Source organism: Aspergillus viridinutans, assembly GCF_018404265.1.
Source record: "Aspergillus viridinutans IFM 47045 DNA, scaffold_5, whole genome shotgun sequence".
Taxonomy (NCBI): domain Eukaryota; kingdom Fungi; phylum Ascomycota; class Eurotiomycetes; order Eurotiales; family Aspergillaceae; genus Aspergillus; species Aspergillus viridinutans.
Window position 1 is genome coordinate 197836 of NW_025091221.1, and position 17055 is coordinate 214890.

The window sequence follows — 17055 nt, forward strand, 5'->3', positions numbered from 1 at the left end:
GGTCCTAAGAATAGAGATTATTATAAAGTTATAAAAGTATTTAAAAAATTTAATATTATCTAATATCTAGCTAGATAGATTAATACTATAATTTTAATTTATTAGTTCTTAGGGACCTTCTATTTTTCTTATACCTTAAATATATATTAGAGTAGTACTTATTAGTTAACTTAGATAAGATAATCTAGAGGTTATAAATAAATTAAATATCTTATTTTATAAGCCTATTAATATTATATAAGAATTTCTACAGAAGGCTATAAATAATATTATTATTTTAGTAGAAGAAATAATAAAGAGATTTAAATTTATTAAGTAAGAGATTTATAGCTCTAACTCTACTTTTACTTATCTTAAAGAAGGAGTAATAAAGTAGAAATATAATAAAGAGATTTAATAAAGAAATATATCTTTAATAGCTACCCTAAGTAGGGTAAGGAGATTATTAATATAAATATTTATAATTATATCTAAGACTTTAGTAAATAAACTTATATCTATCTTAGATAAAAGAAATAATAATATTCCTCTACTAAACCTTACTAAGGGTGCTAGTAATATAGATCTTAATAATAATAAGGAAGATAAAGATAATACTACTAGTATAGCTAATAATAATAGAAAGGGGCCTAATAAAGGTAATAGTAATAATAGAAAAGGAGATAATAATAGGGATAATAATAGAAAAGAAGATAATAATAGAGATAATAAAGATAATACTAAGTCTTATAATAAAGATAAAACTCCTTAATTTAGGAGATCTATTAAGGGTGATAGGGTAGTAAGGGGGGGAGATAATATAATAGAGAAATATAGTATTAGTTCTAGCTAATTACTTATGTTTATTTCAGGGCTTAACCCTTGAGGTAGATAACTAGGATAATAATAATATTATTACTAAAAGAAGAGGGATCTTCTTCCTACTATATTATTTTTTAGAGAAAGATTATAACTACTATTTAGAAAGGAATAAATTACTTTCTATTATAATATCTCTTCTATCTAGTTAAACTTATATCTAACCTGGACATGACCTAGTTCATAACTCCTAATTATGATGAAGCTTGACCTACTCTTCAGAGTGCTATGCAATATCCCTCATATAATAGGTAGGGATCTAGTATATCTTTATAGTTCCTAGAGCTAACCTATACACCCTTAAGGCCTCTACACCCTTATATATCACTATTAGGATATATTAGCTAGAGGGGTAGTGTAGGTTCTATACTACCTTAATAGTAGCCTAGCTATTAGTAAAGATAATAAGTAAGCAGGGGCTTAGCTCTCTAGTAGTAGTAGTATATAATGCTATATAGATTCTATCTAGCTTAATAGTATATATAGTTAAGTCTACCTCCATGCCTAGGTAGTTCTAGTAGATCTATTAGTTATAAGAGTAGATAGTTAAGACACCTATATAGCCTTAGTAGCTACTACTATTAGTATAGATAACTAGTTAATTATTACCCTTATATATTTTATTATAGGTCTTTAGTACAGCTTTATAATCTTTAATTATATAATAGAGGGGGGGCTCCTAGGGGGGAGTATATATACTTTCTATATTTCCTATTCTTTTAGATATTTTAAGGTAGGGGCTAGTAGGCCACCCCTCTTTCTAAGTACTTCTAGTAGAGTAAGACTACTCTACTATATCTCTCTAGTTAGTTATAGCTTCCCTATAAGCCCTTATAGATATATAAAGTATAGCCCTATCTAGATTTAAATAGTAGTTTCCTTAATAATTTACTATATCTACAGATAGATTAGTAATAGATATAGTTCTATATTAAGTATAGCTATAGTAGTCCCTTAGAAGGTACTACTAATTAGGATAGCTATATACTTCTAGATCTTAGTAAATTTATTAATAATTTTAGTCTATTCCCTAGCTAGGATTAGCCTGCTAGCTAGGATAAACTATACTATAGCTCTATATAGGAGCTATAGAATAACTATACTATAATAAATTATATATATAGCTTCTAGGAGGTACCCTAGATTAATCTAGTAATGCTTTAGAGTGCCTCCAGGCTATTATTTATATAGTTAATCACCTTAGTATAGTAGGTGCTGAAAGAGAGGGTCTTATCTAGCTAGATATTAAGATATCTAGCTAACTTAGTAGGTTAAATAGTTACTTCTCTATAGTAGATAGGCAGTTAATTATAACCTTTATAATTATCTAGTTCCTATATATTAATAAGGCCTATTAGAGTTAGCCTATAAGGGGTATTAGGTTCCTTTAGATTAGTAAAATAGATAAGTTTAAACTTATTAGGGGTAAATCTAGCAGCATACCTACTAGCCTAGTAGTCTGCCTTCTTAAGGCACTTTTCTAGGACCATAATATTCTAAGTATAGGTCTAGCTAATAGCAAGTATATAGGAGTCATCTATCTAGCTAATTAATATTATCTTTATATTACTAAGCTAGTAGACCAGCATTTAGATTAGTAGGGTATTAAAAATTAGGAAAAGGATAGGTAAGAGAGGGCTATCCTATAGGATCCCTGTAAGTATTATAAATAGCTTACTAAGGTATCCAGGTAGCTACAGGTGGGTATAATAGTCTAATAAGAAGGATTATAGCTAGCTAGTAATCCAGCCTAGCCATATAGTTTAGAGGTTATGTAGTAGATGTTAGAGAGAGATATTATTAAAGGTACTAGAGATATCTAGTAGTAGTATACTAACCTTCTAGCTATGCCCCTAGATATAGTAGATTATATTAATAATTAGTTAGATAGTATAATTAATAGAGACACTCTTCTAGCTATCTAGGTAGCCTTTTAGGAGCAGGCTATGCTCTTCTAGAGCCTAGGAGATATAGAGTATGATTATTAACTCTAGGACCTTGCCTAGGGTGCTAAGTAAGGTAATAGGGTAGTTAGACTTTAGGAGGTAGAAGTCTCAGGGGGCCCCCTTATAAAGGATAACTATAGTAGATATCTAGAAGTATTAGGGGTTGTAGCTAATATAGATATAGGTATTAAAGATAGTCTTAAGTACCTAGATAAAGGCTAGAACTATAGTTAGGGCATGCTAGATCTTATTAGGGATGGTATCTAGTCCAGGTGCTTTCTTAGGAGGTGCCTATCTAATGGCTTTAATAATTTCCTAGTTATTAATCTTTAGGAAGATAATATTATATGATTAGTTATATATCCTATCTTTAATATCTAAGAGGTCAGCAGCTAGGGGTGATAGGAAGAATATCTCTTAGAGTAGGTTAGCTTTCTACTCTGCTATCTCTATAATGTAGTTTCTATAGTGAAGGGTAGGAATAAGGCCTGCTTAGCCCCTAGTATAGTTATAGGCCTATTTAGTAATATACTATATGCCCTAGGGGCCCTGGTTAACTATCTACTAGATATATTTATAGTAGCCCTGCTATAGGGATTAGGAGATAACCTTTCCCTTATAGTTATAGGCCTTTATATATATAATCTAGTTATTAGCAGTGTGTATATTAGTGTAGGCTTATTAGTAGAGGTAGGTTAGTTTAACTATCTTAGTATATTTAGGCATCTAGTCTGGGTTAGCCTATTTAGATAGGCAGGCCCACAGCATGGAGTAGGTGATGGCTTGCTAGATAACTTTAATAAGGAGGTTAGTAGTATTTTTAATTTAGTTAGATATAGTAAGAGTGTAGGGGTGCTTACTAGACCACCTTTTTAAGTTAAGGTTAGTGGCTATAAATCCACAGAGCTTCTTAGTGTCTATAGCCTTCTAATTACAGCATCTAGGGGCCTGCGGTGGGGGCATTAAGATGTTAAGAAGTAGGTAAATTAGCAGGTGGTCAGAATTAGTATGGATGTTATGGGCCACCTCACAGGCCACTAGGCGGGCTGTCAGGTCCATGGATCTGAACATTAGGTCAATAGTTGATTGGTGGCCTTGCTTGTCCCTGGTAATGGCCTCCAGCTCTGTCCAGAGGTCTAGAAGCCAGGCATCAGTTAGCTCAAGTAGCCTGTCAGACCTGGGGTCGGTATGGCGGACGTGATCGCCGCCCCAGGCTGGGTGATGGAGGTCTGTCACAGATTCAACCTGTGATAGACAGGACGTGAACTCGTCCGGTCCAATACCGGCTACATGCAACTGCGTCAGAAGCATCAAGCGGAGCAAAGGTCTAAAGTTCCTCAATGGAATATACCCATCCGTCAATGTTGAGTTGGACGAAGGAAAATGTTCAGAGGGAGGATATTCAGGCCCTTTGGTCACAGAGGTCGGAAAGTGTGCATTGCGCCTGAAATTACCATACGTAATTAGATCTAGCGCTTTCTGAAGATGAAAGTCATCTTCCACATTGCGAGATGTATCAGTAGTAGTTGCTTGCACATCTGCCATGCTCTGAAACAATAGCGTGCGTTGTGCGGCATTGAGACGATCAGGGTAGATGAGCGACGCTTCGTCGGCATCCTGTTGAAGAAGCTTGCCTCCATCTAATCTCAGCAGAATAATAATTCCTGTGCCCAGAACATCCTGCGACATTATACGGTGTGGATCGTTGTGGTATGGAAACGATCCAAGTCGCAGGAGACAGCGATGTAGAATCGGGGCAGCTTCACCGACACACGCTACCAATTCTGGAGGAAAGGTGCTGATCATGAATTCCTGCAGGTCTGACACCGTCCAGACTATATAATGTTACTCCTACGAAGTGGACCAACTATGAACTGTACGTACATTTCTCCGATTCTGACTCGGTGCAGAAGATATCGAAAATGCTCTGCAACCATTCACTCCTCGCATTACTCAAAAAGTGCTTTGATAGGCACCATTTAAATCTCTCCTGGAGTTCGTCTGAATCCGTCAGTATTCACTGCCATATAGTTAGATGGAGATCACCCTACCGCGGGTTTGAACCGGCGGGAGGAACTCGACAGCAGATTCTTTGGTTGCAGTCTGGCCCATGGCTTCAATCTGACAGCATTTAGCAAACTGAAAAGAGTAGGAAGCTTTCTTTTTGGGATTTGATGAAAAGGAGATAGAACTCAATGAAGTGTGATATGGAGAGAAGAGAGGGGGAATGATGGTTGACGGCAAGGAGCAAGGATTGAGACCACCAGATCAGGTGACCGGACGATGATGAAGTGAGTGATGTTGGTCGAGTCTGCCTTGACTTGACATCTGCATCCACTCTCAAGAATGATTTTCGGCCGTCTTGGTGGGGAAAAGAACCAACTTGAGAAGATCCCTGATGCCGGGCAATTCTGGCCCCATCAACCAACAGAGGCCGTGTTTTCACGAAGCTGGAATATGTTACGACATCAACCCAGCATATGATATCAATTTAAGCCTCTTTCCTCGCCCCCGGTCCTGAGCATCATCCATCATCTCATTGTCCGATTCACAGCCTATCTTCGTAACTGCTATCCAAGATGCCTCTCAAACGAGGACAATATTCGTCTCGGCTGCTTCAATAAATGCAAAGGAGCCTTCAGTCCCAGCAGCACCGAATACCGGGTCTGTCGCGATCAGTGCACCGAGTTTGTCTTGCAGGATCACTGCTGTACCTCTTCCTGCAGCAGCAAATCTGACGTCTGTCTGAATGACTACTTCCATTGCGTGGGCCTGACCAAGCCGGACTCGATGGACGAGGAAGTCTATTATCGATCTCAGCTAGATGGGATTCGCTGAAATCCCGATCTACTCGACAAACGAGCGCTGCTAGCCGGTGATGCTCCATACCATCTGATTCGAAGCACGGAGGACTTACACTCATTCAATCATCCGGACTTCAATGAGACTATCGTGTAGGATATGAGCGAGCTGAGCGAGCATAAGGGCCCAGGGACTCTGGATCGTCGGATTGACGAGGGCCAAACCTGCTGCTGGGCCGCGTTGGCGGTGCTTCAAAAGGGACTCGTCGACGTTGGGACAGCATGGGCAAGTAATGACTGGACCGACGAGCAGCGCCAGCGACTGGTGCTCGTCGGCTCAGGGGTTGCAGGAGAATATGCTTGCGACTATGTTTACAATGTACAATGTCTCTTATTCAATGCCAGGCCTGCGCCGCAAGTTTGAAGGGAAGGCAGTTCAGGTGATCTGGGGATATTGTTGGTTTCATGGTGCAGTTTCATTTGACTGGTTATAAGTCCTTTGTCATTTTCTTTTGTAACTGTACTTGTGTCATGATCATCACTGTCGGCTTGTAACAAAGTAACATCTGGCCTTGCTAAGCTATATATTAATCCCCCGCCGCCGTACTTGGTCTTCATTACTTATCCTATTCTCCCCAAGTCTTAGGAAAGTTCAAGTGAGTTCTTACGCCAAGCTATCAACTCTCGAAGCATTTGAACTTCACCTCACCATGGAGCAAGAATCGTCGACACCACTCTATCTTCGACGGGCTCTAGCAATCACACTTGCGCTCACTGCACTCCGTCAACTCAAATCCTGCCGTGTATCCTATCTGTTTCCCTTTTGGAATCTGTCGGATTTTAACCCTAATAAGAGTCTTCGCTGGTCCGGACACCGCCCCTAGAATAGAACCGGCGGCCTGTCTGGGGATTCACCAAGACGGAGTCAACCATCCTGTCAAGTCAAACTTGTTTCATCCTGTGTTGTTCTGTTGGTCATTTATACCTACATCCGTTGGATTTACCCGCGATGATTTTTCCCAAGAGTGTGGTGTCGAATGTTGGATTAAATCGCAAGTTGTTCTGAGGTTGGCTATTCTTCATATAAATCATTGGCTGTAGTAGTACATGAATTCTCCACGACTCCATTAGCAGCTTAATTATTACGAAGCAGTATTACCTTAAAAGGCCCCTCTTATGCTTTAATTCCTGCGCGGAATACCCCAGGCAGCATAGTGTGACAATGCAAACCAACAGCGGGGTCAGTGTTTCGGCCAGGATTGAGAGTGGTTTTTGATCATGCTAGCATCGGATTCCAGAGAATGATTATGATAGTCAGGCTGATTTGTCATACTCTCTTCATTTATCAATGTACCATCCCGCCCTTTGTCTCGCACGATCTACTTCGACAATAAAATCTCATGTGAACGAAGGAAAGTCATGACATGGAGCCTGAACGCCAACCTCGCTTACCAACTGAGATCTTCCTACTTATTGCCAATTATCTGGACCCTCAAGACCTACTGCTTCTTCTACACGCTAGACCAGGTATCACATCTTTGCTAAACCATGCCCATCTAAAATCTGTGGATAGCGAAGGCAACACTCTGCTTCATCTAGTGGCAGAGCACAACATCAACAATGTCAATCAATCAATCAATCAATCAAGATTCTATTAACCTGTTAGAGCCTGTCTATAGAAGCGACTAGCTATGCAGGTGCTTTACTGAATGAAGCAGGAATCTAGTATCTAAACACCTATCCCATAACCCATAAATACAGACAAAGATATAAGAAATATTAAAAAGAATGTAGAAATCATAACTAAAGCAGCCTGCTACTTAACTATATATCTCCCCTGCACCATCTAGTATAATACCTATCCTACCTTATTCTATGTAGTCATTCTAAACATAGTGTAATTCCATGTCTAGGAAGACCCTCCCTAGGTAGCTATTTAGTCCATCTAACTATTATCTTCTATATCTATTCTGGAGCCTTATAGGAGGCTTCTATATTCCTAGTTCTACTTATCTACTGTTTCTACATAGTAGAACTAGCTAAGCAGGCCTATTTAATGCATGAATTTAGTAATATAGTAGATCACCTATAGGTTAGATATAAGTATATCATAGTCTGATAGTTTCCCCTAAAGTCCCTCTATATTATATAGCTTAGTAATCATCTTCCTATAGGCTTCTATATATAGTAAACACTATAGGAGAATATGCTTAGGGGTCTAGGACCCCTCTCTATAGCTGCACTAGTCTGTATCATAGGCCTTAATCTTAAAAAGGAAGTATTATAGACTAATCTATATAGTCTATATTTAGATAATAATTAATATATACAGCTTTAGTAGGCCCTTATAGAGTCCTAGATTCTTCTTATAAGGGGCCTTAATTAGCTACTATATTAGCTTAGCCCCTCTCTCTATCTCCCACTATTTCTTCTAGTACTACTAGATTTATTAGTAAATAGCCTATTTAGTAGCTGCAGCAAGCTAGATAATTAGATATTCTAGCTAATTAGTCTATCCTACTAAGCTTAATTAAACCTTACTATCTTATATAGCAGCCTCCTTTACTACCTTATCTATAGCCTTATTCCCCACCATACCTACATAGGTAGGGATCTAGTATATCTTAATATTTTCTAGAAGTAGCCTACATGTCCCTAGGGCCTGTATACTTCTATATATTATATTCAGGATGTACTAGCCAGAGGGGTAATATAGGTTCTAGACTACCTAGATAGCAGCCTAGCTATTAGTAAAGAGGGTGAGTAAATAGGGGCTAGTAAGAGGGTAGCTTAGTTTTATAGTAATATCTAGTACTATATAGATTCTCTCTAGCTTAGTAGTATATATAGTTAAGTCTACCTCTATGCCTAGATAGCTCTAGCAGATCTATTACTCTTAGAGATAGATAGCTAAGATACTAATATATCCCTAGTAGCTACTACTATTAGTATAGATAACTAGGTCTTAGTTATCTACCTTATTATATATCTTATTATAGGTCTTTAGTGCAGCTTTATAATCTTTAATTATATAATAGAGGGGGAGCTTCTAGGGGGGGAGTATATATACTTTCTATATTTCCTATTCTTCTAGGTATTTTAGGGTAAGGACTAGCAGGCTACCTCTCCTTCTAAGTACCTCTAGTAGGGTAAGGCTACTCTACTATATTTCTCTAGTTAGTTATAGCTTCTCTATAAGTCCTTAGGGGCAGGTAAACCTTAGCCCTATCTAGATTTAAATAGTAGTTTCCTTAATAATCTGTTGTATCTATAAGTAGATTAGTAATAGGTGTAGTTCTATATTAAGTATAGCTATAGTAGTCCCTTAGAAGGCACTACTAATTAGGATAGCTATATATTTCTAGATTTTAGTAAATTTATTAGTCATCTTAGTCTATTCCCCTACTAGGATCTATCTAGGATTAAACTATATAGCTACCCTATATAGGAGCTATAGGATAACTACTCTATAATAGATTATATATATAGCTTCTAGTGAGGCACCCTAGATTAATCTAGTAATACTTTAGAGTGCCTCTAGGCTGCTATTTATATAGTTAATTACCTTAGTATAGTGGGTATTAAAGGAAAGGGTTTTATTAAGCTAGATACTAAGGTATCTAGCTAATTTAGTAGGTTAGATAGTAGTTTCCCTATAATAGATAGATATTTAGTTATAGCCTTTATATTCACCTAGTTCCTAGATGTTGACAGGGCCTCTTAGGATTAGTTAATAGGGGGTATTAGGTTCCTTTAGATTAGTGAAATAGATTAGTTTAAATTTATTAGGGGTAAATCTAGCAGCATATCTACTAGCCTAGTAGTCTACCTTCTCTAGGTACTTCTCTAGGACTATGATATTCTGGGTATAGGTCTAGCTAATAGTAAGTATATAAGAGTTATCTATCTAGCTAATAGATATTATCTTTATGCTGCTGACCTGATTAAATAGCATTTAGATTAATAGGGTATTAAAGATTAAGAAGAGGATTAGTAAGAGGGGACTACCTTATAGGATCCTTATTAGAGTTATAAACTATTTACTTAGGAACCCTAGTAGCTGCAGACAGGTATAGTAGTTTAATAGAAAGGATTATAGCTAGTTAGTAATCCTACCTAGTTATATAGTTTAGATGTTATATAGTAGATACTAGAGGGAGATATTATTAAAGGCTCTAGAGATATCTAGTAGTAGTATACTAACTTTCTAGCTACATCCCTATATATAGTAGATTATATTAATAATTAATTAGATAGTATAGTTAATAGAGACACCTTTCCAGCTGCCTAAGTAGCCTATTAGGAGTAGACTATATTCCTCTAGAGCCTAGGATATATATAATATAATAATTAACTCTAGGACCTTGCCTAGGGTATTAAGCAGGGTGATAGGGTAGTAGGACTTTAGGAGATAGAAATCTTAGGGGGCTACCTTATAGAGAATAACTATAATAGACACCTAGAAGTATTAGGGATTATAGCTAATATAGATATAGGTATTAAATAAGGTTTTAAGTACTTAGATAAAGGCTAGAACTATAGTTAGGGTATGCTAGACCTTATTAGGAATAGTATCTAGCCTAGGTACTTTATTAGGAGGTGCCTATCTAATAGCTTTAGTAATCTTATACTTATTAATATCTAAGAAGGGAATATCCTATAATTAGTTATATTTCCTTCCTTTAATATCTAAGAGATTAGTAGCTAGGGATAATAGAAAGAAGGCCTTATAGAGTAGGTTAGCCTTCTACTCTACTATCTCTATAATATAGTTTCTATAGTGAAGGGTAGGGATAAGGCCTGCTTAGTCCTTAGTATAATTATAGGCCTATTTAGTAATATACTATATACTATAGAGGCCTTAATCTACTATCTGCTAGATATATCTATAGTAACCCTATTATAGGGATTAGGAGATAACCTTTCCTTTATAGTTATAGGCCTTTATGTATACAGTCTAGTTATTATTAGTATATGTTCTAGTATAGATCTGTTAGTAGAGGCAGGTTTATTTAACTATCTTAGTATATTTAGGTATCTAGTCAGGGTTAGCCTATTTAGAAGGGCATGCCCATAGTGTAGAATAAGTAATAGCTTACTAGATAGTTTTAAGAAGATAGTTAGTAGCATCCTTAATTTAATTAGGGGTTTTAAGGTCTCTGCACCACCTATAGAGGTTAATATTTATAGTAATAAATTTATAGAGCTTCTACATATCTATAGCCTTCTAGTTATAGCATTTCAGGGCCTGCGGCAGTAGTGTTAAGATATTAAGAAGTAGGTAAATTAGTAGGTGGTTAGAGTCTATATAGATATCTAGAGCCACCTTACAGGCTATAAAATAGGCTATTAAGTCTATAAAGCTAAATATTAGATTAATAGTTAATTAGTGGCCTTACTTATTATAGGTGATAGTACCTAGCTCTGTCTATAGATCCAGGAGCTAGGTATTAGTTAGTTCTAGGAGCCTATTAGATCTAGGGTTAGTATAGTGGACATGATCACCCCCCTAGGCTAGGTAATAGAGGTTAAAATCTTCTAGGAGTAGGTAGCTATCTTATTAATTTATAATTTACTCTAGGAGGTTAAGGGTATCTGTTTAGGTATTAGTATTAGGGTATAGATTATATATATTATATAGGTATAGTATTCCAGTATTATAATATAGCTTAAGCTCCTAGCAGTCCTGTAAGTAAGCTATATATTTCTATTTATTTAGGTCTATCTTATAAGAGATATAGAGGTAGACCTAAGTATAGCCACTAGTTTCTGCTTTCTTAGGGTAGAGTAGCTAGTGGGTTACCTTAGCAGGGTAGTAGGTGGTATTCTAGAATAGATTATCCTAGGGTTCTTATATAGTAATAATATCTGCCCTTAGGACCTCTAGGTTATATAAGAACTAAGCTATTACTATATTCTTAGAATAGTGCATATTATATTAAAGAATTTAGAATATTCTATTTATAGGGAGCATAGTGTAGAGTATTCTATATACTCTTTTAGTAGCTACTAGTAAACTAGGATGTCCTGGTTTCTACAGAGAAGTTAATCTAGAGGTCTTTCTCTAGTTATATAGGGGTGTCTAGCCCCTATTTCTACTTCTTCTTCTTCTTAGCCTGGGTACTAGAGTTAGTATTAGTATTCTTATCTTATAGGACTAAGCTAGATTACTAGTTACTCCCTAGGGGGTTAAGGAGTTTAGTATAGCTATTCTTATCTTTATTATTAGTAGTGGTATTATCCTAATATATATTAAGGTAGGTCCTATATATGGTAGTGATTTATTAATTCTATAGTAGCTTTAGGGGGTGGATGTTATCTTTATTAGTTAGGTCTAGTAGATTAATATTATTTAGGTAGTCTATAATTTAAGTAGAGTGGTAGGAGATAGTAGAGCTAGTTTAATTAGTTAAGGCCTTCCTTAGGGATAAGGATAGGGCTTTAGAGGGTGGCACTAAGGGGGTGAATAAGATATTATTAATATTCTAGTCTAATAGTAATATTAGGGATGATATTAAGATAGGTGCTTAGCCACAGGGTGGCTACTTATAAGATAGCTTTAATCTTACTTTCTTAGACCCCTTAGATAGTCTAGTAGCTATTTTTATTATAGTGGATCCCTTAGTGCCCTTAGGTCCCTCTATTTATATTAGGGAGCCCTCTACTAAGGTATCTATATCTACAGGGGTGGATATCAGGGTGGAGGTACTTAGTATAGTAGTAGAATCTAAGCTACTACTCTTAGAGTCCCTTTAGAAGTCTTATAGGTATAGTAGAATATAGTAATATTACTAGTAGTAATAGGATACTGTCTATATCTTATCTACCTCCTCTATATACTTCTTATATCCTTTAGACCAGGTAGCATGTGCATCCCTATAGTTAGTATACTTTTATAGCTCCTGGCTAGCAGTGGCCTGCTATAGTAGGTAGTTATAGGTCTTATAACTACCTACACAGAGGCTATAAATAGTTTTATTAGAATAGATATTTCCTATATAGCTATATTACTAATAGTTAAAACACTGGTGGATATAAGTAGACTAGTTATATAAGACTATAGTTAAAATAATAGAATTCTAGATAGTTCCCTTATTAATAGCTTTATTAGCAGCCTGGGGGGTAGAGAACTTAATTACTAGGATAGAAGATTTCTTATTAGTAGGTTAATTTATAAGCTAGGTAATATAGATAATTTTTACTAAGTTATCCTATATAAAGTAGTTTATAGTAAGTAGCTAGTTAGCTACTTACTTAGCTTCCCTAGGGTCTATTAGATTACTAGTTAATTTAACCTAGATATTATAAACCACTATACCCTATATTAGTAGGTGAATGATGGCTCCCTAGTAGAATAACTTAGCCTAGCTAGGGTGATAGTATATAATCTTAGCCTACTATATAATCTATAGGCTAAGGCTTAAGTTACCTAACTTAAGCTAGCAGGTAGCTATAAACTTAATAGATATAAGGATAGCTACTATAGCCTTCTTTAAGGCCTTTATATAGGCCTTCTTAGCCCTATTCTTTATCTCTATAGCTTTTAGATAATAGAACATGCTCACAGCACTAGTATTTAATAGTTTAATAATAACCTTATAGTCCTTACTTAGCTCTAAGGGGGTGGCCCTAGGGCTACTTAAGGAGCTATAGAAGAAAGTTATATAGCTAGGTAGGGGTGCCCTAGTAGCTATAGCAGCATAGGAGTAGACTTTAGAAGCCTAGGGGATAGTTAATTAAATAGTTAGAATATACTAGATAGTGGTGGTGTTCTTTTTAATATTAAGAGTAATCTTATAGAGGTTAGTAACTACCTTTCTCTAGTTATCTCCTAGGGGGTTTCTAAGCACCTCCTTAATGATAGTATATATGTTAGTAATAAGCTTAATAAGAGGCTTTAGGATTCCTTAATTATAAACCTTTAAATAGTTTAAATAGATGCTTATATTATAATAAAGGTCTAAGATGTAGTTATACAGAGTTTTCTATAGCTAGAGTTGCATTTGGTGTGAGTTTAGGCAAGTTCAAAACCAGTTAGCACTGAACTGCTGTGATTTCAAGTTCAAATTTTAGAACCCGCAGCCAACCCAGATCTGATCTGGGTTGGTGGCGGTTTCACTGTAAAAACCCGCTACTAGGCCTAGCTAGGCCTAGCTAGGCCCCTACTAACTAACCATGGTTAGATTTAGTTTAATTTTAAGTTGGTTAAACCGCTACCCCTTAGTGAATTTTGATAGTTTTTGAATTTCAATGCCTCATCAAATGCCATATTATCTATTATAATATCACTATGCTAATCAAAAATTATTATTTTTATATGAAATATATCATAATTATCATCATACTAATCTATATCTAAAATTTTAATTTAATATCTATAGGGCTGAATGGGGGGTGGTTAAAAAATCATTTTTAAACTATAGTGGTTGTTAACTATTAGTTATATATATATATATATCTACACCACTTTCATACCACCCCATGATGAAAATGATTATTCCTCTATATCTCAGCAACCACTAGGTATTTTAAATTAATATTTATATCACTAGATAGCCTGGATCAGGGGCTATCTAGTGATATCAAAATTATTAGTGAAATACTAGAAATTAGTGATTTCTATCTAAAATGGATTAGGCGGTTTCACCTAATCCGCAAAAACTGCAGAAATCGAAACTGATGGTTTTCACCGAACCCGAATCGGGCCCGGGGTAGGGAACTCGAACCTGAAGTGATTCCCTAGGCTAGGCCCTGAGCCCAACCCACTGCGGGTTTGGTGAGGGTTGGATTCGATTTTTGCGGTTCGGTTATGCAACTCTATCTATAGCCCCTTTTCACTACCTTAGGAAGCTGTTAGGGGCGGCCACTCAGGCTTTAATAATAACATAGTAATCAAAACCCTATAAGATTAGGATCATTCAATAGCTATCGATGTTACGAGAAACTGGGCAAAATTTGGGGTCAAAAGACATTGATTTGGGCGAGGAATTTCAAAAATTTGTTCTGCGTCGAAGTTGTTGTTTTTAACATCAACAATGTGATCAGCCGACTGAGCCCAACCACCGCAGCCCAGAGCATGGCCGAAAACAACGCCGGTCAGACACCGCTCCACATAGCGGTCAAAAAAGGTCACTATGGCATTGTTCAAGAACTGCTATCAATGGGATGCAATCCATCCCCAACGGACAAGCACTCCCGAACCCCCCTGCACTATGCTTGTCTGACCAAGCAAGACATAACCATGGTGCGGCTGCTCCTGGCTCATGGCGCTGATGCTTCAGAAAAAGACAAAGAGGACCGCACCCCAATGCACATATGTTGCACCCACGGGCAGGCTGCACTGCTCAAGGCTCTCATCAATGCCGGCGCCCACATCAATGCAGGGGGAAAAGCGCAAGGGCAGACACCGTTCCACAATGCAATACTGTGTCGACAGACAGAGTGCGCGAAGATTCTTTTGGAGGCAGGGGCCGATCCAAACGTGCTCTATGGGCCTGGAGAACACATTATAGGCTCCGCAGTATTCAGCGGGCAGACAGAACTCGTGCAACTGATGCTAGACAAGGGAGCTGATCTGAACAGGGCAGACCGCCTAGGAGTGACGCCCTTAATATATGCTGCTACTGCAGACAGAGAGCAAATCGCGCGGATCCTATTGCATGCTGGCGCCAAACCAAACATACGAGGGCCTCATGACGGTGTCGCCCTACACGGCGCGGCCAGGTCAGGCCTGCCATCGATTGCGAACTTGCTGCTCGACGCGGGTGCTGATCCTTCCATTACGGATAGGTCGGGTTTTTCTCCGTTAGATTATGCTACGAAGAAGGAAGCGACTCCTGGAGAGTGGGCTTCAACCCCGGGACATGAGTCGGTAGTCAAACTGCTGCAACAGGCACAGCGACAATCAGAAGCTGGGCTAGGCTGAAAAGAAGACAAATGCAATCACGCCTTAGGATGAGAGATGCTTCCTTTTCCGAGTCAACACGCTTCAAAGAACTTCCATATGAACTAACTCTTGGCCTACTATGTCGTATAGCTAGAGTGCTAGACGTGTTGCCCCGTGTCACCTGCCTATTGAAACGTGAAAGACTGAGAGTAAATCAAGTACACAGGCCGAATAGTCGAGGTGAGAGGCAACTCTCTCCCTACGTTTAGTTTCGACTGGCATTGATGTGCAGAGAGAGCGAGGGATGGTATCAGAGGGGCCCTCCCTAGGTGGCTTGATAGTCAGAGTTATGTTACCAACAGAGCAAGCTGGCATGTACCATCAGTTCTACAAATCTTTCCCACGACCGTAGAAAGCTCAGTCTGGGTCCATCCTGATACTCCTTCACATCTGTGAGGCTTGGAATAGCAACTCAGGATATTAATCATAGTGTCCATGTGGACATATCATCGCAATTATGACTCCTAACCCACGCCAGGTTCCATGAAATGTACTCGGTATTTTGCCAAACATCCTTGTCAGTGCTTTCCCTCCATTCTTCCCAATCCACAATGTAACTGTTAGCGCAAGGGCTGCCTGTCAGCAAACTGAGTGAAACAAACATACAAGCCCAATATCATAGCAAAACAAGAATGAAGCGTTTATTTGCCATTTCTGCTTTTCATGATCCCAGACAAGATTTCGAATACCACAGTCTTCGTGGACTCTGCCATAGGACACGCATTCTCTTCCACGGTAGTCAGCTAAAGTATCCCATATTTCTCTTCTACTCAAGACTGACATCATCGCATCAATGGAAGTCGAACAACTTACATCCATGCTTTCTTGAACGATTCCCGAAGTAGATCACGTTCTGCTCTACTCATGCGGCCGGACCAATACCCAGGGGTTTCCCCGGGAAGTTTCTCCATCAGGATATAGTCTATATAGCCTCCTGGTACCCAGTCATCATCGCCTTGGGTTTCGTGTTTCCATGCGAACAATTTCGGCGTTGATGAACAACCTGCTTTGGTGAGGTAATCAAGGGCACTGACCTCTCGTCGTGAAGCTTCCCTCACGTCCGGATCTGCCTGTCGCGCCCTCGCTTGGCGAGACTTGAAGGCCGTATTGAAATACGGTATCCTTAATGAACTTGCTTAGAAGATGAGAGCCATTAACCATGAGACGGGGAACATACTGCATCCGAATCTTAACGACATTTTCTTGAGCAGGGACATCAATGTTCGAACACACAAAGATGCCGCGGGCTTCGGAGGGCATCATGCACTCCTTCACATCGCTTTCGGTGGCGAGGTCTTCATTCTCTGCCAGTTTGCGATCGATTCTCCATCTTGACGGCTGAGCATCCGTAAACGTGAGATAGGACCCGATCCACCTATCCTCATCAAACCAAGTTATTCCTGACCGAGTGCTATCCATCACCGTCGACATAAAGTGGATGTCATAAAGAGAAGGCGAAATTCGTATGTTAGTCTCATGGAAGGATGATTAGCAAGTTCCTCCG

The 17055-nt window shown here is 38.1% G+C and overlaps 3 protein-coding genes across 3 annotated transcripts; 1 reads left to right on the forward strand and 2 right to left on the reverse strand.

The window, feature by feature from the left end:
- Positions 1 to 4090: 4090 nt before the first annotated feature.
- Aspvir_007010 (uncharacterized protein) lies at positions 4091 to 4916 on the reverse strand (the record flags this gene model as incomplete). The annotated part of the gene is made up of 4 exons (XM_043270196.1): positions 4091 to 4100; positions 4156 to 4639; positions 4689 to 4805; positions 4856 to 4916. 4 exons carry the CDS (start codon positions 4914 to 4916, stop codon positions 4091 to 4093), a joined length of 672 nt encoding a protein of 223 aa, XP_043126131.1.
- Positions 4917 to 14681: 9765 nt separating this feature from the next.
- Aspvir_007011 (ankyrin repeat domain-containing protein) lies at positions 14682 to 15530 on the forward strand (the record flags this gene model as incomplete). The annotated part of the gene is made up of 1 exon (XM_043270197.1): positions 14682 to 15530. The coding sequence occupies one exon, from the start codon at positions 14682 to 14684 to the stop codon at positions 15528 to 15530; it is 849 nt and encodes a 282-aa protein (XP_043126132.1).
- Positions 15531 to 16360: 830 nt separating this feature from the next.
- On the reverse strand, positions 16361 to 16982 carry Aspvir_007012 (uncharacterized protein; the record flags this gene model as incomplete). The annotated part of the gene is made up of 2 exons (XM_043270198.1): positions 16361 to 16673; positions 16729 to 16982. The coding sequence occupies 2 exons, from the start codon at positions 16980 to 16982 to the stop codon at positions 16361 to 16363; spliced, it is 567 nt and encodes a 188-aa protein (XP_043126133.1).
- Between the last annotated feature and the right edge of the window lie 73 nt (positions 16983 to 17055).